Source organism: Netta rufina (assembly GCF_964035555.1).
Source record: "Netta rufina genome assembly, chromosome: 5".
In the NCBI taxonomy this organism is placed as follows: domain Eukaryota; kingdom Metazoa; phylum Chordata; class Aves; order Anseriformes; family Anatidae; genus Netta; species Netta rufina.
The window spans coordinates 21,556,788-21,579,074 of record NC_140128.1 but is presented as its reverse complement, the minus strand read 5'-3'; the positions used below and the strand labels follow the sequence as shown (position 1 = coordinate 21,579,074).

General features: G+C 40.6%; 1 protein-coding gene across 1 annotated transcript; it reads left to right on the top strand.

Moving 5' to 3' along the window:
* The first annotated feature begins 1,685 nt into the window (after positions 1–1,685).
* COCH (cochlin) lies at positions 1,686–20,039 on the top strand. The gene is made up of 11 exons (XM_084287291.1): positions 1,686–1,711; positions 1,811–1,855; positions 7,309–7,465; positions 13,538–13,671; positions 14,021–14,083; positions 14,887–14,931; positions 15,020–15,167; positions 15,713–15,816; positions 16,574–16,800; positions 18,224–18,740; positions 19,468–20,039. Exons 1-11 carry the CDS (start codon positions 1,687–1,689, stop codon positions 19,641–19,643), a joined length of 1,641 nt encoding a protein of 546 aa, XP_084143417.1. The 5' UTR covers position 1,686; the 3' UTR covers positions 19,644–20,039.
* The last annotated feature ends 2,248 nt before the right edge of the window (positions 20,040–22,287 follow it).

Genomic DNA, 22,287 nt, shown 5'->3' with positions numbered 1-22,287 from the left:
AGTGAACTGCAAGGCCAAGTATTGTGTAGGGCTGAAAGTTTAATTAGTACCTTCTTCTGTCCTGTTTGATCTTTGCACAAAGCCTTTCTTTACACAAAGGACAGAGGGGTTTCTGTGGTGCTGTACGGGAAGGACAGCCAGTGTCTCTCAGTGCAGGCATTTCCCGTATTTCCCGGAATAAATGGGATGCCTCTCCATTTCTCCTGCTTTCCCCTCAGCCTCCAGAGGACTCCAGGGAAATCTCACCAGATCATGAAACTGCGGTGAAAGATTAACCTATGTGAGCGCAGTTCCCCCGCTCTGTTGCCCCAGACAGACATGGCAGTCCAAGAGAAGCTAATGCCCGCTGACCCCCCAGGGCCCGGCTCGAGCTTCAGTTTTCTGCCAGCTTCATGAAGTCCAGGCAGGGAGGATTCAAGCCCCCTTCCCTCCCCGAGCTGAGAGGAGGAAGGGGGCCGAGGAACAGAAGGCATTGGAAAGAGAGCAGGGCGGTCATCGATTTGCCACCACTGGTTTCAAGGAAACGGGGAAGACTTGCTGTCAGTGCTAACCATACAGCAGGCATCGTCTATAAGACAGTGGCTTCCCAGAACATTTTCTTAAAAAAAAAAAAAAAAAAAAGTAACAAAACTCCCTTCCTCTCTTAGCTACCACACCTCTGAGAAACCCGCAAAATGTGAACCAAGGCCAGCAGCAGAAAGGGTGAACCATTGCGGAGCTGCACCAAGTGCCGCTCGGCCTGTAGCAAGCACCTCAGGGAGAGGTGGGCTCTCGTGCCTGAGGACAGTGTTTTAGCAGCCACTGGCAACTCTTTAATTCACCACCGAAGTCTAGAGGTGATCAACCCCCTTGGATAAGTGTCTTGAGGAGAGAGCCGGCTACAAGCCAGCAGTTCCTTGACAAGCTCCCAGGAGCCAGAGAAGCAGAGAAACGCCAGCAGAAGTTCCTGACACCTGCACCAAGTGCCTTGAATGGTTTTGAACTTGATACTCCCGTAGGGGAAGAGCATGTCCTAAGTGAAGCATCGCCACCTTTACTCTGCGTGGGCAGCACAAAAATGTGTTCCTGGGACATCAAAGCTGGGGGAGGTGGGGAGGGAGATTGGGTTCTTACAGCTTCTGCACTTCATTTGAAGTAAACTGCGATTTTTATTTTTGTTTTACAAGTAACTGCCCCGGTCACACTTCCCACGCACATGCAGGACAACTCTCACATACCTGCTTTGCAGTACACGCACAGATGTTGCACGATGTGCAGCCCCAGGTGGGCTGTGCCTGAGCCTGCTTACACCCACACATGCACTGAACTAAGCTGAAGCAGGCTCTGAAGCATCTTTTTTATTTATTGTGTGGCCGTTTTTAAGGGAAACAAACATGTTTAAATCCAAGCTAAATCCACAGACCCGCCACGACGCTGGCAGCTGGGGCACTGCCTCAGTCTCCCACCTGCCCGGGGGTGCCCGGCCTGAGGCAGGAGGCGGCGGGGGCGGCACGGCGGCACCCACCCGGCCCTGCCCTGCCCAGCCGAGCCCTCCCAGCCCAGCCCAGCCCAGCCCGGCCGCCCCGTCCCGCCCCGGTGCCCGTGCACCTGGGTCGGGGTTTAAAGCCGGTGCGGGGCGGCTCTGGTGGTGTCGGTGCGGGCTCCTCTCTTCTCCCCTCACCTCCCCTCACCTCCCATCCCGTCACCATGCCGCTCGCCGCCCTTCTCCTCGGTGCGTACCGCGGGTGGCGGGGCAGGCGCAGAGCCGTGCTCCGACCCTCCTCGCCCCGACCCGACCCGACCCGCTGTCCGTCTGTCTGTCTGTTCGCAGGCGCCTTCCTGCTCTGCGGCCCCGTGCGCGGGAGCGACGGCTCGGGTGAGTGTGCCGCGTGCCTCTCCTCCTCTTCCTCCTCTTCCTCCCCTCCCGGGCTGCTCCGGCGGGGCACGGAGCCAGGCGAAGGGGCCGGGGGGGCGATGGCGAGGGGTGCGCGAGCGAGTGCGGCTGTGTCGGTGTGTGTGCTGGAGCCGGGCCCGCCCGGCGGCACCTGCCTCTGGCCGCGGTGCCGGCGCGGGGCTTTCAGGCGGCCGGGCGCGCTGCGGGAGCGGCTGTGAGGCGGGCGGGCGGCCCGGAGCCGGAGCCGGAGCCGGAGCCACCCCGGGGGCCGTAGGAGGCGGCTCGAGGAGCGCCACCGAGGGAGCGGAGCCCGGCGGAGCCCGCGGCGGGCGGTGAGGTGAGGTGAGGCGAGGTGAGTGCCTGTGCCGGCCGGCACCGCGCGGGGGCGGGGGGCAGCGCCGGCTGCTCGGGGTGGCTTCAGCCGAACGGCTGCAACAGCGCCCCGCGCCCTCCCGTGTGCCGCAGCACGGCCGGGACTTAGCCCACCAGAAATAGACAGAAATGCACAATAATGGAAAACCTACTGCTCCCTCAACTCCTTGTCTTACTTTACAGGCGCATTGCGCGTCTAGTGTCAACGGCCTGTCAGGAAACACCTGGAAAGGGCTTTTAGTAATACCTGCTGCCAGGGCTGGAGGAGCCTCCGTAAGCGGAAGGTATCTGGGGCTAACTTATGTTAAGGGAATGTTGGCAAATGTGGCTTTGCTTTTGCGTTATTTCTAGAAGTAGCAGCACATGTCTGCACATACAGGGTGAGCAGGTAATGTAAGATACTGCCTCTCACCGTTACCTTGAACCCAAGTTCAGCACAACTCGGTTACTGAGCTAGAAGCTTGCAGAAACTTTAAAAAAAAAAAAAAAAAAAAGCTTAAATTCTGAAGTAATGAAAAGAGCATCAGTTTCCTTGGATATCTACTGTATTCAGGCTCCTAACTGCTCAGGGAGGTCTTATCTTTCCTTGTGCTCCCCCTGAAATACCTAAGTTCAACAACTCCGGTTACCATACCCAAGGCTGACCATATGGGTGGGTTAACACTGGCATATGACAGATCGTAAGCGAACAGAAGTTGATCAGAAAGTGCAAATTTCAGGCTGAAATAAGTAACATAGCCCTGATGCTTCCTTAGAAATTCCTCTGCTCTTGTTCATGTCAGGATATGTACTTAACGTTACATGAATTAGTGTGCAATCTATGAATGTGCTTTCCAAAATATAAGTAGATCTGTATCTACCAATATGGTTTTATTCTGGTATAGATGATACTTGTAAGAATATTCCTTGCATAAAACTACATATGTTTTTTTGAAGCCTCAAGGTAAAAACAAATGACTCAAAATTTTCTTGCTTTGAAATAAATGAAACTAAGTACTACAAGAATCATACTTAAGAAAAAAGTAAACTGCATTTTATGACCCATAAAGCTATTTTGCTCTAGGAATCCCTGCCCTTTATTTAATAATGTACACAGATATGTGCTTTCTTACATAAATTCTGCTTTTCCAAAGCAATGCATGAGAATATCACGGTTAGAAAAGCTCAGATTTTGTTTTTAGTTTTTATTTTTCTGGTGTCTTAAGTTAGTGACTGTCAAAAACAAAGTGAAAACTCATCATAGGTGGGCATGAGAAACAGTTATTCAGAGCAAATCAGTACATGGGATGTAGCAACAAAAAGATGGGAACTGATGGGATGACTGAAAGCATGGTTGTTGGATAGAAGTTTCAGGACAGAAGTGAGTCTTCACTTTTTTTTTTTTCTTTTTTAGGTCAACAGCGAAGGAAGACATTCATCCTTACCTTTAAATATGGCTTAAATCAGGAAGAAATGCAGTCTCTTTTCTTTGTACTTTGTTTTTACAGTGTACCCTAATGTGGTGTGTTTCTGTGAGGCTTAAAAAGTGTGTGTCTGGACAGAGTGGGATTATGGTCACTTTATTACAGTTCTGAAGGACTAATCTTAGGCTTGTGTTCAGAGGTCTCTACTTTCCATCACAGTCCAGAATGGGTAGGAGTCTAGGACCGACTCCTTTCCTTTAAATTGCAAGCTTATCATTCCTTCTTCTAAAAATGCACGGATTTAGATTTTAACTTTTTAATGGTATTGATTATTGAGTTAGGTAAGTATCTAGAGAAGTATTTCAAGTGCTACAGTTCTTGTGTTCTTAAATTACAGTGATTATGAAGTAACTGCAACTTAAATTTTATAGATAGCTACTTGGCTGGTCCTGCAAGGATGAAATACCCTTGATATTTGGATATGTTAACAAAAACAACCACTCTCTAACATTTTAATAGTACTATCACATGAAATTTGGGAGAATTAATATGTAATCTGGCAAAGAATTATTCTATATGATTCAGTATGCAGTATGATTAATATACCCTCAAGTTCACACTGGATTGCTTGTGGTTTTATGGGATTTATAGAGAGTGAAATTCACTGCAAAGTTGGTACCATTCGTTTTAACTTTGTTACCCAGTACATCTAATTTTTACTCTGCTTCTGACATTCCTAATGTTCATCTTGGAATAATAGCTTATAGGAAACTGTATCTGCATAGTAAAACAAAATGAAACTGCAGCTTTTTAACTAACGGCATGAGTCCTTCAGTGCATGTTACAAGCTGACGTGCCCCCCCCTGCCGTTTGCTGATCTAGCTGAGGTATGACCTGTTAAAGCCCTTAGGCCCCTAGCTACCGTATGTCAGCTGTTCACACAGCAGCAACTTGCTTTTTGCTCTGAAGCCCCCCCTTTCATGGTGTAGATGAGGATTGTAAGTTTTTAGTACATTAAAAAATCCCATGGCTGGGCTATAGTGAGCATCTGTGCTTTCATGGCTAGGGAAAACATTGCCAGATTCCACCCCCCACATCCCCTCCCCATCCTCAGTGCTATCAAAAAGGTACGATGTTAGTCTGACACATGACTGTATTTAGCAAGTGCCTGCTAGTGAGAGAAATGCAGATCCCCAAGCGATAAGGAGCATGTTAATTACACATCTGATTGTATTTGTATGTACAGCCTGACAAGGAATTCACTCAGGCTAACCAACTAGAAATGGCAGGTATTACGGATTTCCTGTGGTGTCTTGCACTTCTGGAAGCTAGGAAAATGTTCCAGGGTACATGGCACAGGTGGTACTATGAGAACAGATTACTGTTACTGCTCCTTGCAAGAATTTCTCCATGGATGTCCAGCCTTCTAGCTGCTGTTTGGTCTCACCAGCTGCCACTTGGTGGATGTTTTGATTGCTGCCCAGTAATCAGCTAACAAACTTGTAGGAGTTCCCTGAAGTGATTAGGGCACTCAAATGCAAAGTAAATTGACTTTCAGCATAACACCTATAACAGTGCTTTTAACAATGAGAATAATGAGCTTTTAGGTATAAGCATGGTGATTCTGCTTGTTTTTCAGACTTTTGTTTTACGGCAAATGTATAAGACTAGGTATGGAGAGGATGTGAGTAAAACTTATTTTTAGGGTACCTGAGAATCAGAACTAGATCACTTTACAGTGATTCTTGTTACAGAATCACAGAATTTCTAGGTTGGAAGAGACCTCAAGATCATCGAGTCCAACCTCTGACCTAACGCTAGCAGTCCCCACTAAACCATATCCCTAAGCTCTACATCTCAACGTCTTTTGAAGACTTCCAGGGATGGTGACTCCACCACTTCCCTGGGCAGCCTGTTCCAATGCCTAACGACCCTTTCAGTAAAGAAGTTCTTCCTAACATCTAACCTAAAACCTAGACAGCTTTCCTTATTTTGAAGGCAGGGAAAAAGTAGTACTCCCCGCTTTCTCTTTTCTCCATCTGGACTGTGTACGTACATCTAGTGCACTTAACTAACTTGTATGTGCTGACAGATAGCAGCAAAGATTTTTCAGGAAGATATGATTAGGTAGCTTACTATAAATGCAGTATAGCATTAATGAGGATTAGCTATATTTAAATGCAAAACTACATGCACGTTCTCTAAATATCCTTGGATCTGTGCAGCAAGTGTGAACAGACACTTCACTGTGCACCTCCAGCTGTAAATGTTCTGCTTTTCAGCTCTAAAGTCAGTGGGATTAGCAGGAGGCACCAAGGCAGCATGCTCTCTTCCATCTGCTGATTAGGAACAGCATATGCTCCAAAATCATTCTTTCAAATAACAGCAGCTTATGTTAGGGTCAGTAAACACCCTAGGGTAAGAGTCAAAAGAGTGGGCAGGGAAGCAGGCAAGAAACCAATCACTAATCCCCATAATCATACACTTGTTGTGGTGTATGCATGGATTCATTAGCCAGACTGTCAGCTCTCCTCTTAATATTGTGGAAAAAGTAATTTTCTGAGTGCATATAGAAAAGCTTCTTGCACCTGCTAGTGCTCAGCGATGACAACATTTACCCTTAGGAATTTCAGAATAAATACCCAGTCAGTTATGGGTTGAACTTACGATGTTGAATTAATGTTGATCAAAGCTAAAGCTCTAACCTGCTGTGCTACCAGACTGGCTGTGCTGTGCTGTGCTGTGTAGGATGGTGGTTAAGCATCCAAGATAATGACCTCTAAGTTTGCAAAAGGAAAAGTTTCAATTTGCCAGGCAGAATTGTACACTGGTGTAAATCTGTGTATGTAGGTGCATGCACATGCAAGTACAGTAACAGCTCAGAGATAACTCTCTGGAGAGCAACTCTAAAGAAAAAAGGCAGAGTTCTTCGTGAGAAATGCATGTGCATAGCACAAATAAATTCCATCTCTGTGGGTGAATCTGACTGTTCTTGGCACAAGGATCATGATGATATCTGTTGCAATGAACTGATGTGAATGCTTTAATGCTACTCATATTACTGAAGTTGGGAAATGGGCACTCTGTTTTTTTGTTTGTTTTTATTTTTAAACACTGACTTCAGCAGGATTTGTTGCAGAAGCTAAGGAAATAGATGCTGTGTCAGCCTGCTTCATGAACATCCCTGGACTGAGCTTCCCAAATGACTCCTGGATGCCCCACAGCTGGAGAGCACTGTGGGGACATCTGAGGCATTCAGTTTCTGTCTCAGCGAGTGCCACCCACTCTTGTGTTCCACCTCTGTGGTCTTCCCCTTGCCTTTGTCTGTGGTAAACCTGCACGTGTTGTGAACCACTGCCATTCTTTTCCACTGTAATATTTTCCTGGATTTTATTTTAATGTTCAATGCTGTTTGCTCTTTTTAAAAGCTTTTCCACCCTGCCTCTCTCACAAAGCGTGTTCCTCCTTGCCATAGCTGCACATTTCTAAGTGCCAGAGATCCTTACAGACATACTGGAGCACAAGATGAGATGCTGTACCTAATTCCAAATCCAAACATCTAGATTGGGTACAGTAGAGAAGGTGGTTGTTTTATTTAAATAAAAGATTTTCAGGTCACAAGTTTTTCTTCTTTTTTTTTTTTTTTTTTTTCCCCTGTAGTTTCCACTGCTATCACATGCTTTACAAGAGGACTTGACCTTAGAAAGGAGACAGAAGAAGTCCTTTGCCCAGCAAACTGTCCTCTGTGGCAATTCTACGTCTTTGGGGATGGAGTTTATGCCTCCCTTTCCAGTGTCTGCGGAGCTGCCATACACAGGTAAGGCAGACAGTCAACCATTAATCTGTGTGTTAAGCAAGTTTATACAGTCTTGCTGCACTTCTGAATTTGAACCTTTTGATGACATCATAATAAAGACTTCTCTGGACTTCTGAAACCACGCTAACATAATGGGAATGCCATTAGGACAGAGCACAGCAGAACAGAATGGCTGGGTGGCTTGCAAGTTACCTGAGTTGTGCTGAAATGTTCCTGAAAACAACAAAACTAATGACACGGCAAAGTAGCAAATAGGCTTTCACTGTAAGACAACTCAAGTGTCGCTGGTAGCCATACAAGGATGCAGTGTAAACAGTAATTAATGGGAGAATAAAAGCACACTTGCATTTTTTTTTTACTTTAATTTGAGATATTTTCTGAAAGTGTTGAAGTCAGTTTAAACTCCCATGCAAACACCCCTATCCATGATTTGGGTCAATGTAATCTGTAAAGTTTATTAATTGTAATCAGAGTTCTGTTTTTTGTCACAGAATTTCTTTTCTGACACTTCCTTGATGGGCATCAAACTTGATGACTCATAATTAGATCATCTTAATTAGACCAACAGCTAGCTGAACTCATTCCCATATCAAACGGAAAACTGAAGGCTAGGAAATATATCCAGATAACCCATGCTAAATAGATGTCAGTAGAATAGTAGTAATTCCTGAGGTGAAAGAAAACAGGCTGGCAGAAATCTTACTGCGGTTATCTAACTTTTTTTAAAATGAAGAATTACTTATTTGAAAGGTAAATCCTTTTTTGAATCAATTTTAAATAATGGAACACTAGCTAAAAGCAGCTGGAGATGATGTGATCTTTCTCAGATGCCTGTGGAAGGTAGAATGATTCCTGTCAGACTGACATTAATACTTTGAAAAAACTTTTTGGCTATTAAAGGAGGATTCTTAGCTTCATCTGTTAACTGGCTGTAAAAGCTGTACTTGCTCATTTAGAACTCCTCATTGAATGATTCAGAACTGCATGTTCTAACTCTGGAGTGGACTGACACTAGCAACAGAAATTTAGGTTAGACTTGAGGAAAAAGTCTAGCAATAAGGACAGAGGAGATGGCCTGGTGTATTCAATGACTTGGACTGAACAGTACGGTTTCTAAGAAGATATCCATCTGTCTAGAAGAGCTAGAAAATTGTCATCCTAATTTGAACTGAAAGTACAAACTAGATAATCCTGTACCTTTTTCCAAACTTCTTAGATTTCTGTAATGAAGTATTACAACTATATTTAAAATTAAGACTTAGTCATACACACAATCCAAACTATTTGTGTCAAGAGGCTCTATTGAAACCAAAGTAAATGTAGTAAGTATGATACCTCAATATGTTAGAGACTTTTTTTTTTAAATGATTCATTCTATGAATCTCATGAATGGGATTTAATTGGCATTTGTGGATTACAACATAAGTTATCCTGAATCTCCTCAAACATCACCAAACTAGTGATTCTTGAAACTAGTCTTACTTAGTTTCTAGGTGCATTTATATTAACTTATGCATAAACTACAGTTTAAAAAAAAAAAATCAGTCTTATTCTCTTTGTGCATTCCTGATAAGACTACTGTTGCCCATGCAGAAAGGCTGAAACTGTTCTTAAAAGGCCTGAAACTGTTCCATGGAACAAAGCATTTAAAAGAAATTTGGGCATAGTTACATTCTCTTCTTACTCCCAAGCAACAGGAAGAAACTCTTTCAAAATGAAGTTACAATGTTAAACTCTGCTATCAGAGTATTTCTGAATTTTAAAAACTAATTTTACACCAAAATAACTGACTAGAAGATAAAGGACATAATAAAAAGCTTGCTTAAACAACTTAAAAAGAAAATCAGGATTTTTTAATTTAAACTCCTAAGTAAACTAAACATAACAATGGTTTTGGTGGTAAATTTCTCAGATGCTGTAAAGGAGACTACGGCTTAAGGTACTATGGGGTAGCTAGAAAGAACTTGGGAGATATTGGGGGGGGCAGGGAAAGAAGAGGGGAAATTTGTTTTAAAAACTTAAGAGTTGGTTTGAAAGATAGTTAACTGTTTCTGTGCAGTGTCTATTTAGATTTGTGTGGTCTATTTAATTATTTTTTTCTTTTTGAAGACCAGCTTTAAGTTAGCTGCTATTAGTCCTGTCAGCCTCTTGTGTTCAGACCAAAATTCACTATGTGACAGCATTTTCTTGGTTTTGCTGGAACTATTAGAAGCCATGATTAGTGGTCATAGTGAGTGAGGAAAAGAGATTGCTGGATGGAAGAGAGGGCATAGCTGTTTAGTTCTCAGCTAATTTCAGTACAGGCTACAGAAGCCAACTGAAACAGACAAACTACTTCTTCCTTCCAGCTCTGTGTTGCAATGGCTAAACTCCATTTCACCTTGGTGCCAAAGCAACTCCAAGAACACGTTGCTAATAGGTATTACCAACTCCTGCGATCATGGTATAACTAGATGTGTACTCTTAAGAATTTCAGAATTTTCTTCCAAGTTACTGAAACAACTCCATCTTATTTAAAACTGCGTGCCCTACATTATGCATGGTGAGTGCAGCACAAACCTATATATATGTGTGTGTGTATACACACACACACACACCCCTTAAGCACTGTTGAGGGCCTGTGTCACTACGATGACTGCTGCTATCTTACACAAAGCACGCTCACCCCACCACCCTCTGTTTCCAGAAGCATCATTCCTGGAAGCAGTGACTTTTTTTTTTTTTTAAAACAGAAAAATGATTGTGTGAGCAGGTGTCAGTTCCTCCTTCCACACACATTCATTTGTACGTGTTGGGTCCTAATTGAAGCCTGATTCCTAAACTTGTACATACACTAAATACTGCTTATTCCTCTGAGTAGTTCCATTACTGTGATGTGATTTTTTTCTTGCAGCAATAACACTACATAGTGCATTTTAAAGAATTGAGCAGAATTCAGTTATTACTCCAGATGAATAAGCTTTCTGCCTGCTTTGGTTTGTTATATTTGGCTTTTTATCTTTTTCTGTCCTTATTTTATGTGCAATTACTCTCAGGAAACAGAATATTTGTTTAATATTTTCCTTTGTCTGGGCAGAAGAATAGAAGTTTTATTTGCCAGGGGAAGAATGGAGAACCTCCTACCAGGCTGATGCTATGTAGGCATAAAGAACTGAGTTAAATCTACCACTGAGTGATTAATTGGATTAATAATCAGAAGGGCAAATTAAGGACTAGGTTCTGAGCTTGTGCAGTTTTGTTCTAGTGCCAATTCTACTAAATGGAGACCTAACCCTATGTTGCAGTCATTAGATGCTAAATAGGCGTGCAAATTTGTTTAGAACCTTCATAACTAGTCACAGGGTGGGAACACTTGCAATTAAACATCAGGTTCTCAGAATTCAAGTGAACAAAAGCAAATCATGGTGTTACTGAGTTGGCGACAAACTAACCACAAAGGCTGGCCACTGAGCTGCCTCAGTGTTTGCTATAAGGCTATTGACAAAAACCTTGTCAGCCAGAGGGGCCGGGCTTCTGAGCAGCAGCAGCAGGCCCCCTGGGAAACTTTGATACATTGGCTGCTTCTGCTGCTGTGCCCTGTTTCTTGCCAAAAGCAACAGGAGTGCAGCAGAGACAGAAAAGCAGAACCTAGAGGGCCAGAAGATGCTGGCACGAAACCCAGAACAGCTCCAAAGCACTGAACTGGTGGCAGGCAGGCAGCAGGATACTGCTGTTTGGAGAAGGGGAGGATGCTTCTTGAGCCATGGAGAAAGGTGAATGATGTGGAAAGAGGTGGATACATCTACTGGTAATAGAAAGGAAAGTGAGAATTTGGCTGGCTTGTCTGTTTTTAGCCCCCTGATGATAACTGTTTTCATCCAGGCATCCTGTAGGAATAACTCAGCAATGGTAATGGGGACTTCAGGTCAAAATTCTGCCGTGCTACCTGAGAGCAGACCTCCAGATCTCTTTTCTCCCTTTTGGTGGGAAAAAAAAAGAAGAGTGGACTGGACACCCGTAGTCATATTTGATACATGTAATTATTATCAAAAAACACACTCTGCAACATTGTGCTTCTGGACTGTAAGACCAAGTCTGCTCAGTATGTATTTCTTTCAACAGTCTACGGGCAGTAGTGCTGCCCTTGGGTTTGGGGCTTTTCCTTAGAGTAGCACATCTCTGTTCAGATCTATTTCTCTTCACTATCTATGAGGATAAATGTGAGGTGCTATTTAAATTTGCCAACATAATAATCTGATTTTAAACTGGCATTCAGGGCAACTTTACTAAAGGTTCTTTGTCTATACACTGTATATTCTTAGATAAATCATCTCTGTATTTTGAAACTGCCATAATCTTTAAAGGTACAAGAATTAAATACATACATAAATATAACTGTAGTTCCATTTAGAAATGCAAATCACGTCAGTGGATCAGGAATGCATTTTAAGTAGTCCACAAGGAGATTCATGTGGAAACTGCCAGAGATGCCCAGAGCTCAAATTACCATAACTGTGCAAGATTTTCTAAACTCCAGCCTTGATTATTCTACTTTCATGGTGTTTTAAATCAGATGAGGCTGGGACTCTCTTCAAGCAGGAAGCCAAACAGATAGGAAAAATAAACACAGAGGCGCACATTGCTGTGTTTCAATAATCTTGAAAAGGTTGTTTGTTTCCCATGCTACTGTACCTGCCCAAGTACCACGGACCATTAAGCTTTTCCTTCCATTTAGAGAAGCTCAACGTTGAACTTTGGCCCCTAAAAAAATAATATCCATTCTTGCAGCATATAAAAAGAAATCTAAAAAAGAGTTCTGATGCCTGTGACTATCGCAACAATCCCTCTGCCTGCAAAAACAAACAATGGAAGTTCTCCCTCTGGGCAGCTTTTAACCCTGAAGTTTCCTAAATGTGTAAATCCAATGTCCCGTTGCGTATTGACATAATCCTCTATGTCCTGACAGTGCTAACAGGCTCAGCACGTAAGCATCAGCAAGATTTTCCAATTAGCTGTATCTTCGCTTGTCCCGCGTGACAGGCAGATCTGGCAGGCAATCTCCAAACCTGCTCATTCAGTCATGAGGTGAAACTCAACAAGAGAAAAATGTTATCAGACTTCTCTAAGAAGATTTTAGCCTCAAATCTCTTGTTTTTGGAAAACTTCCTCCACAGATTTTTCTACAAGTTTTCTTGTCACTTCTACATTTCTGAACTGACTTCTAGTATGGCATTAAGGAGTACAATAGTGTTATAATACTGAATATGACTTTATAAGATACTTTTAATCAGTAAGCTTCTTGGTATTTTTTTAAATAACCCATTAAATGTGTATTTAAGTGGTATGCTTAAACAAATGGAAATAGCTATGATCTGTTAATTATTTCTGAAGTATTCCAAATTCTGAAGCTGCAATTGTGAAAATCACAGAGCTGAACAGCATCTGTTGTTGATATACCATTTGTGAGTCTAGATGGAAACCAATCAGGAATCTTATATGGATCGAGTTATTAACTTGCATTCTATTTATTTCAGTTTTCACACTTATTTTTTGCTCCAGGTGAATGAGAAGAAGATATTTTACACTTTGTTCCTACTTTTATCAATAATTGGATGGTTGCTGTCAGCAATGCCTGCCATTTCTGACTGAAGCCTGTGTGGTTGCTTAACACAATATCTTACGTACAAATTACTACTACAAGCAGCATTTTTCTTGTTTTCTTAGCTTTGGTTACTTTGCAGTCAAGCATAACAAATTTTGGTTTGGCAACAAATATTCACGAATCATAATGAACTCAAATACATTTTCCTGTAGCTCTTACCTTTACTATTCTTCTGCTTCAGTCTGAGCAATTAGAATTTTAGAATTTCCTAATAATTGTTTCCTAATAAAATATCTGAGTGATGCTCCGTGGAATATTTTCTCTTAACCTTTTCAGTATCTTACAGTTTATTTTTGCCTGAACATAATCTTCTGCCTATATGGCATCAGTTTTCAGGAAGCTAGTGTCCAATATACTAATGATGGCATAATTGTATTGCATTTTCTTGTGATTAATACGTCTGATTCATCACAACTTTTTCTGTGTCTCAGAGGGGTGATCACCAACGCAGGAGGACCTGTAAAGGTACAGACTCTCCCAGGACAGGAAAGCTACCCTGCTGTAAATGCCAACGGGATCCAGTCTCAGGTGCTCACTAGATGGGCTTCATCTTTCTCAGTGACTCGTAGGTGTCTAAAAACTTACTATTTTGCAAACTGCATTTCAAATATTAATGTAGCTCTAGGAAACTTCCTCAATGCACCTGTATATAGAAACAAATGTGACTAGTATATGAAATGTAATCAAAGTTTACTTCTAACTCATTTTATCTTCACTTTTCCACAATTTTCTTAAAATAGTACTGTTCCAGGCAGACTAGGCTACCTAGATTATACATAAAGATTATTGGAAATAGTCTAGAAAGACTATTGCAAATCCAGTATTCTTCAAGCACTCATAACTTCATCTAAATACACTGAAATACTGATATAATGATTCTATGATATAAATTAATTCTTCCAATATTTTGGCAGCTACCAAGAATGTTGCACTTGAAGCAGTGGGACGATCAGTATCAACAGCACGTCCTTCTACAGGTACAAGCTCTCTCCAACATGTCTTGTTTCACAGAACTTGTTTTTAAAGAAAACATATGTACAATATCTGCTTTGACATGTTTTGCATCAGCAAAAGGAAGACTCGTTTGTAATCAGTGAGATTGATTCTTGTTTTAGTAGTGTTCATGTAAATGAAGGAACACGTAAATTTGGAAAACTAGTAGATAATTTAACAGAAGGAAAGAGTTTGTGAGCTCACTGGATATTCATTCCAATGAAGTACCAGAGAAGACATTATGCGTTTCTTCTTGCAGAACTATGTAACTGCTAAGGGTTGTCAGAACTTATCGGAAATTTAGATGTTGTTTAGATTTCTCTGCAGAACATGCTGCCAGTAAATGGCTAGATCAGTTTTTATGGAGGCTTTTGGTATATACATATTGGACTTGGATCTTGTTTGCAAAAAGAACATTTGCTTCATTGTTTAAGTCCCAGCTTGCTTGCAAAACATTAAAATTGAACAGCAGATTGCTAACTGAGAAAGAGAAGTGGCAGCACTTGAGATGCTGAGCTACAGCAATTTCTGTATGTCTTCCCGTACATGTTCTGATATTCAGCTAGACAGGTACAAGAAAGGAAGGTTAAACAGCTTCATTTGAAAAAGAATATTCTCTAAGGAGCAAAGCAATAGCAGTGAAATTTTAATTATTACACTGATTGAAGGATGATGCAGTCCCATGCCAATTTTTATTGAGGATAGATTGCAATGTAATTCTTAGACTAAGCTCCTTCGATTTCATCTTATTGTTCTTAAATGATCCATGCTGTTTCCTTCATTGAAGGCAAAAGACCTAAGAAGCCCCTTGACAAAAAGGCTGGGAACAAAGGTAGGAACCTATAGGTTTAGCTTCTGAAAAGCAAAATTGTAACCTTTACTTTGTGCTAAGCTAGTCTAATTATTTTGGATGCTCGCAGACTGTAAAGCTGATATTGCATTTCTCGTTGATGGAAGTTACAACATTGGCCAACGTAGATTTAATCTGCAGAAAAACTTTGTTGGGAAAGTAGCAGTGATGTTGGGAATTGGAACAGAAGGGCCTCACATTGGAGTCGTACAAGCCAGGTAATAACAGATGTACACAAAATATAACTGAGTGATTAATAAGAGAAACCAAGTAATGTATCCCTGTGTATTTTGCAGAACAGTGTTTGCTCAATAATGGCAAATGAATAGCAAGAGAAAACAAACTCCAGCTTGCAGCACTGGTTTCTCTGTGCTATGCTGATATGTTCATGGGAGAAGACATGACAATTTCATCATGTGCCTTTGTGATACTTGTGTAATTTTCAATTATACCAATGCATTTAGTTTAACTTCCAACATGTTAAAAATTTACTTCTGGATATATTTTAAACTAGTATTTTCAGCTGGTTAATAAGCTTAAGAATCATCCTGTTCTTAATTTATCCACCCAGGTACATGATTCCTCATGCTAAGGATTGTGAGAACTATTAAGTCAGGAGCATACTTCTATTTTAGTAATTAAAATGGAGAGATAAGTATACTTGAGCAAGAACAAAATGATGCAAATGCTAATTTAGCTTGCTAATGCCACAATGATATGAAAAGTCAACCACGTGGTTTATTAATGTTTTGTTTTTCCACAGTGAACATCCAAAAATTGAATTCTATCTGAAAAACTTCACTTCTGCAAAAGAGGTTTTGTTTGCCATAAAGGAATTAGGCTTCAGAGGAGGCAATTCCAATACAGGTGAGTTCATACATCACTGAAAATAGAAATTCTGTCTTTACATAAGTAAAGACATATTTATATGTATGTATACACGTATACTGAAGTACTTATTATTCTGTTAGGTAAGAAAGTGTTTTAAATACCACGTTTATCTTAGGTTCAACATTTTTCCACTAGAACATTGCCATATTTTTGATTTCATTTTCAGAAGTCAGGGTTACTTATTGTATGCTTTATATCATTTCCTGTGCTTAAAGAGTAATCAATTTTTCACTGATAAGTGATATTTGAGACAAATTCATATCTAAAAGGCTTAACATTTATTTCTTCTTATATGGCTAATTTAGGACTTAGAATTATCTGTGAATAAAGAGTAAGCGGTTGTGAAGGGATGTTTGCCAAATACGGAAACTGAGCTCTCCAGATATGTTGAATTTCACAAGCTAAATTTAAGTAGCTTCTCAACCTCTTCCTTCCAATTCATTTGGCAGACGCTCATGTATCTGCTTCCTAGTCTAAAACAAGACCTGTGGGGGAAAAACATATCAGTGTGTTTTTTTTTCCCCCTCAGCTTTATCAGTTTTTTAATATGATATAGGTTGCTCAAGTTCCATGAGTGCTGAAATATCCTGGGACACTATTTCACTGTTACACTGGGTTCATTCTGTAGTCATAACTAAAATCCAGGACAATTTCACATAGGAAACTGGTATGAAAATGTAATTGTATTGTTTCTTTGTGTTTTGTTTTGTTTTGTTTTGCCATTCAAAACTAGGGAAAGCTTTGAAACACACCGCTCAGAAATTCTTCTCTTTGGAAAATGGAGCACGCAAAGGAATACCCAAAATCATTGTAGTGTTTCTAGATGGCTGGCCCTCAGATGATATAGAAGAAGCTGGTATAGTGGCCAGAGAATTTGGAGTCAACGTATTCATTGTATCTGTAGCAAAACCTACAACAGAGGAGCTAGGAATGGTACAAGACATTGGTTTTGTTGACAAAGTAAGAGAATATCATTATTCCTTTTTCATGCATAGGTATGATTCTAAAGAATTTACTTCATGCTACAGTCCTAAAGAACTAGTTTTTACAAATTTCATAAAATATATTCTCTCAAAACTATTAAGACTATCAAAATATCAGGACCGCAAATTTTGGGTAAGCCTTTTAGTTTCTTCTTGCTAAGTTATATGCTTCTGCTGGTTTATTTTCTTGCTAATGGGGCTGCACCGAGGTACCAAAGTGCTATCACACTTCTCCCAGTTTAGAGTCTTGGCCAAATTATAGCTGTTGGACTCTGTAATTACATTAAGATTCCTGGAAGGGGATTCCAGGAATAGGTAAGTGCATCAAAGCAATTAAACACGAGTGTGGTATCTTCTGTCCTAAAATGGCAGGATCTTTCAGGATCTGCTCTGTGGAGGATTATTTTGCTATAATCCTAGGTAGTTACTTTCACTACAAGGACAGAAAAGATTGAAAAACACTTCCTAACAACTTCACATGCAAGATAATCTTGGATGAAGAGTGTTGGATCTTGCTCCATACGAGTTAGCACAGGAATTCAAACACAGGTCTCAGTCTCACGAGAGCTTTCTAAGTGCTAGTTCATTACGTAGGTTTTCATAGGGAGGCTTTAGGTGTCTAATTTCAGGAGAAAGTTCATAGCTCAGAACATGAACCTAATGAAGCACTGTTCCTCAGCATGCACAAGACAGCTTGTTTCTGATCCTAGGTAGGTCCAGCTCTCATGTACTTACAGGCACAGAAAGACATGATCTTATGTGACCGAAGCCTGCCCTCCCTTTCTGCATTTTGATCTTAGCCAGATAAGTCACCACCTTGGAGAGCTGATTTTAAATCGAATCCCCATCTCAATTACCTGCATTTTACATGTATACTATGGAAGCCATGGGAAAAAGAAATTTTACTTTGAATTACCTGAGACTGTATTTTGTACTCAACTGCATATCTGTGTCTATGATGCATTATGGATTTAAAAAAAAAAAAATGCTTACAATGTTAGAAGGGAAAAAACAGGCACCTAACTTTCAGTGGGTAGGGAAAAATGTAGAACTTTCAATCCTTTGGACCTTCAGTAGCCATGACTTACTTCCTTTTCAAAAAACAACTAAAATGTCCAGTTGTTGCAGTTCTCATTAACTACATGACATTATTTGAAATTTCTGTAGGCAAGGAGGCACACTTCATTTAATTATTCGATAAACTAAGTTAGAGCTTTCACTCACCTCATCTACAGGCGTTTGTCTTTAACTTCTTCAAAAACAAACAAAAGGACACCCCCATAAAACATCGTCAGGCTCCAATTCGAAGCTGCCTTTAGAAGAAATTCCCATAGGTGTATGATTGGTATCCACAGAACTGCTGTTTCAATATTCACCTTGTGACTTTTGTTTTCAAACAGGCTGTCTGTCGAAATAATGGCTTCTTCTCTTACAACATGCCCAGCTGGTTTGGCACCACCAAATATGTAAAACCCCTTGTCCAAAAGCTGTGCTCACATGAGCAGATGCTGTGTAGTAAGACATGCTACAACTCTGTCAACATAGCCTTCTTGGTAGATGGCTCTAGCAGTGTTGGAGACAGCAACTTCCGCCTTGTGCTTGAGTTCATCAGCAACGTTGCGAAGGCTTTTGAGATCTCTGATATTGGTTCCAAAATTGCCACTGTGCAGTTCACGTATGATCAGCGCACTGAGTTCGGCTTCACAGACTACACCACAAAAGAAAAGGTCCTCTCAGCTATCCGGAGCATTCGCTACATGAGCGGTGGCACTGCTACTGGTGATGCCATTTCTTTCACAACCAGAAATGTATTTGGGCCAGTGAAGGATGGGCCTAACAAAAATTTCCTTGTTATTTTGACTGACGGTCAGTCTTACGATGATGTTAGAGGACCTGCTGCTGCTGCACAAAAAGCAGGTAAATGATTTTGTGATTAAAAGCAGCAGAAGTTGATTCATGCAGCTCCAGCAAGCAAATCAAGTATCACTGTTGCTTTAAATTAAGCAAAATATCAGTACTGAGGAACTGTTCACATCACTGATGTTCCATTCTAATGGAGAAGCTACGTAGGTAGCCAGAAGTAGACTCACTCATGGCAATTTTTTTTTTTTTTTTTTTAAAAAAGTACACCCAGTCTACTTTCCTAAACAAGGCAGAAACCAGTAGATTAAAACCAAAGAGCCATGTCGTGAAGTTCCAACTAGCGCCGGCATCCAATGGCATTATTTCTGTTCTCCATCATCATCTATGAGCGAAATAGGCAGTTTTACCAAAAAGCCTCTTGGGCTTCTGATGCTTCAAAACTCTAAGAGTACACAAAGCATCCACATTTACTTTCAAAATTGTTCTAAACACTGTTTTTTTTTGCATTTCAAGATTTACTATGTCAATCCTGGGTTCATATATACCAGTACAAAACAAGATGCTAACTCTCAGGATATCCCCTATTTCCACCAGGATTCTTCCTCAGACACCTCTTTATTAGATTTTGCCACCAAGTATCAGGAATTAATCTCTGACAGCCTGCAGGTGCAGAAATACTAATTTCTGATCTAAATCAATTCATGGTTGTAGAAGCTGATGTTTTTCTTGTAGCCATAGACAAAATGGTCTTACTTATTTTTTCTGTACTGTTGCATTGCAGGAATAACAGTCTTCTCTGTTGGTGTTGCCTGGGCACCTCTGGATGATCTGAAAGACATGGCTTCTGAACCAAGAGATTCTCACACTTTCTTCACCAGGGAGTTCACTGGACTGGAGCAGATGATTCCTGACATTATTCGAGGAATCTGTAAAGATTTTTTGGACTCTAAACAATAAAGCAAAAATCTGCTGTTGGATATTACTTTTCTGACACTAAAGATTTATGAAGCCGAAATGGTCCCTCTAAAGTGCAAATGGTTTATTCTTACATATGCTGTCCTAGTGTAAGGGATGAAGAAGGGCTACTTCTCGTAGTCAGTAAAGGATTTGTGTGAGCTTGTTACAAATTGTACTTGATAGGGAGAAGCAGAATTTGGCCAACAGCTATTATTACTTTCAATACATTTATAGTAGCCCAAGTTTAAAGCTAAGCATATTGCACACTGCACACTTACAACTATCACAGAGCAGCAGAGGAAACAATACAGCTCTGACATTTTTGCTGTCACTTACTAGATGTCTTCTTACAAGGTAAACATAATATAACTTTAAATACACAGTACTACCTGTCTTCTAGAAGCCTTCTGTAGCTTATGACTCTGTGTCTTTTCAAGGAGTTCTCTTGATAGTGTGAAGTACTCTTGGTGCTTCAGTTGTCCGACATTCGTTATTGCCAGGCAGCTTAAGAAGAGGTATGACAGATTGTGGCTAAAGAGTCTGTTTTACTAGTTGAGATTTTGCTGTGGTGAATGATAGTGCCATCTGCTTAGTAAAGTTTACACCAAAAGACATGTAACTTATACCCACAGCTTTCTGTGGATCTATGTTGTTGACTTCTGGCACAGGTTTTGAAAAGTACTCACAGCACAGTATTTCTGTTTGAGGATCTGGGTCCCAAGTAATACTACTGCTTCCTACACCACTAAGTCAACGGTGATATTGCTAACATCTGATAGCCTGGATTTTCTCTCTCTACTGCCTTGTACTATCTTTATTTTACAAAGTTGTTACTGGCTAGACAATTACAGACAGGAACCGTGGGCAAAGAGATTAAGTTAGACCACACACTGGGGAAGGAAAACATTCAAATTCAAATCCAAAGGCATCTCCAACCTTGAAACACAACTGGCTTATATCAGGTTACATGCTTAGGGAAGAAGAGAGCAGACAAACACGTACGAGGGATTCACTAGCTCACAGAATAACATATTTCTAACATTAATAAAGCCACTTTCAAAAATGTCTGAGGTTATCTTAAGAAGAAAGTCTTCTTGAAAAGGGGCTTTCATTTGATTACATAACATGTTGATGTTTTTATGCCTACATGCAAGGGGTTAAAATGATTAAATAATTCAGAGTTTTTTCAGATACCTAGAGAGAATAATGTCGCTCAAGCACTCTTTAGAAAATTGTTTTTTGCAAGTAAGATCCGTAACAGAAAACAAAACAGCACTTTTCCTACCAATCTAGGGTTTCTTTTTTTTTCTTCTACCCCCTTCTTTTTTTGTGGTATTGATTGTAAAATTCTTAGTAGTTGTGGAGTGGCACAGAAGGGATTGTATTCATCAGGCTTTTGTTGTGTATTTTTAATAACTTATGACTGGCTATATATTACACTAAATATGAATATGAATGGCAAGGATGCCTTGTATTTTTCTATTAATTGTTATCCCTAATTTTGTTATGTGTTTATAGATAAGAGTATTTCAGCTATTGCTGTATAAATTCATATACAATATCAACTTTGTGCAATAGTTTGATTCATTTCGAATAATTTTATAGAAATTTATATATTGCAAGGAACTGAGACTGTAGGTTTCAATCTGGATCTCCGTTTCTACACCTAGACCATGGCACTTTTTACACCTCACACAAATTTTTGAACATTAATCTCTTTAAACATGAATCACTTTGTATCACATCTTTTGGCTGTGTGATGCTTTCTAGCTGGTACTTGTCTGACAAGTGCAGTACGTAGCCAAAAAAGGGTACCCAGGCTGTGACTGAAGGTCGGCACGCAGCAGGGAGCCCTTCGTGCTGCCAGACCTGAGTGCTTTCATACTGCATCCTCAAGATGAGTGCAGTAAGAACAGAGCTTGGAAGCTTACCTTTATTACCCTTGGTAAAACTTGTAATATTGAAACAGCAAAGAACAAGGCAAAATCCCAAGGTGAGGTCATCCTATCATTCTTAAAAGAAAATAATCGTTTTGAAGGAATTTACTTTGACTTTCAAAATCAATGCCAAGAAAGAAAAGCTACAAGAGCACCAGCTAAAAGCCATTTACATCAAAAGCCAACAACTATATTTCTCTACAACTTCTGAAGCGACTGGGAGGTGGGGGGTTGTTGTTTGGTTTTGCAATTATGAAGTAGAACAGTTTCATCAGAACAGTATTTTCTCCCGTAAGAGTAAGCTCCCATATTAGTGTTGCCACATCTATCTTCTCTTCTAGGAAGTATGGCCCCATACAATACAAATATTCTATTTTCATCTCCTCTGTTCTGTAGAACAGAAGTGCTGACAACTTTTTATGCCTTGATTTTAGGCCACCTTTTTAATGGGGCAACTCTCAATGTTGCTACCGAGCTCCATCAAAGTCACTGCTTTAAATGCAGAGATTCTGGTTTTCACAGTACTTTCCTTCCTTTCATTGGGCTTACGGGTAAGTTAGCTCCAGAAAGCAGTAAAGCCACAAAAATCACAGAAAATTTCTCTGTCGCACGCAAGTACCATAGGAGGCCTGAGCACACTGTCAAAGAAGATCAACTTGTGTCTTTAACAAACTGTCTGGAAGCTAAAGGCTTAGATCCCCAGCCTA

What these genes read in the sequence shown, in the direction of transcription:
- COCH (XM_084287291.1), top strand. Translation starts at nt 1,687, where the DNA reads ATGCCGCTCGCCGCCCTTCTCCTCG. An exon ending in TGCGGAGCTGCCATACACAG is followed by an intron (nt 7,466 to 13,537) that starts GTAAGGCAGACA and finishes TCTGTGTCTCAG; the next exon opens with AGGGGTGATCACCAACGCAG. An exon ending in ATTGGAGTCGTACAAGCCAG is followed by an intron (nt 15,168 to 15,712) that starts GTAATAACAGAT and finishes GTTTTTCCACAG; the next exon opens with TGAACATCCAAAAATTGAAT.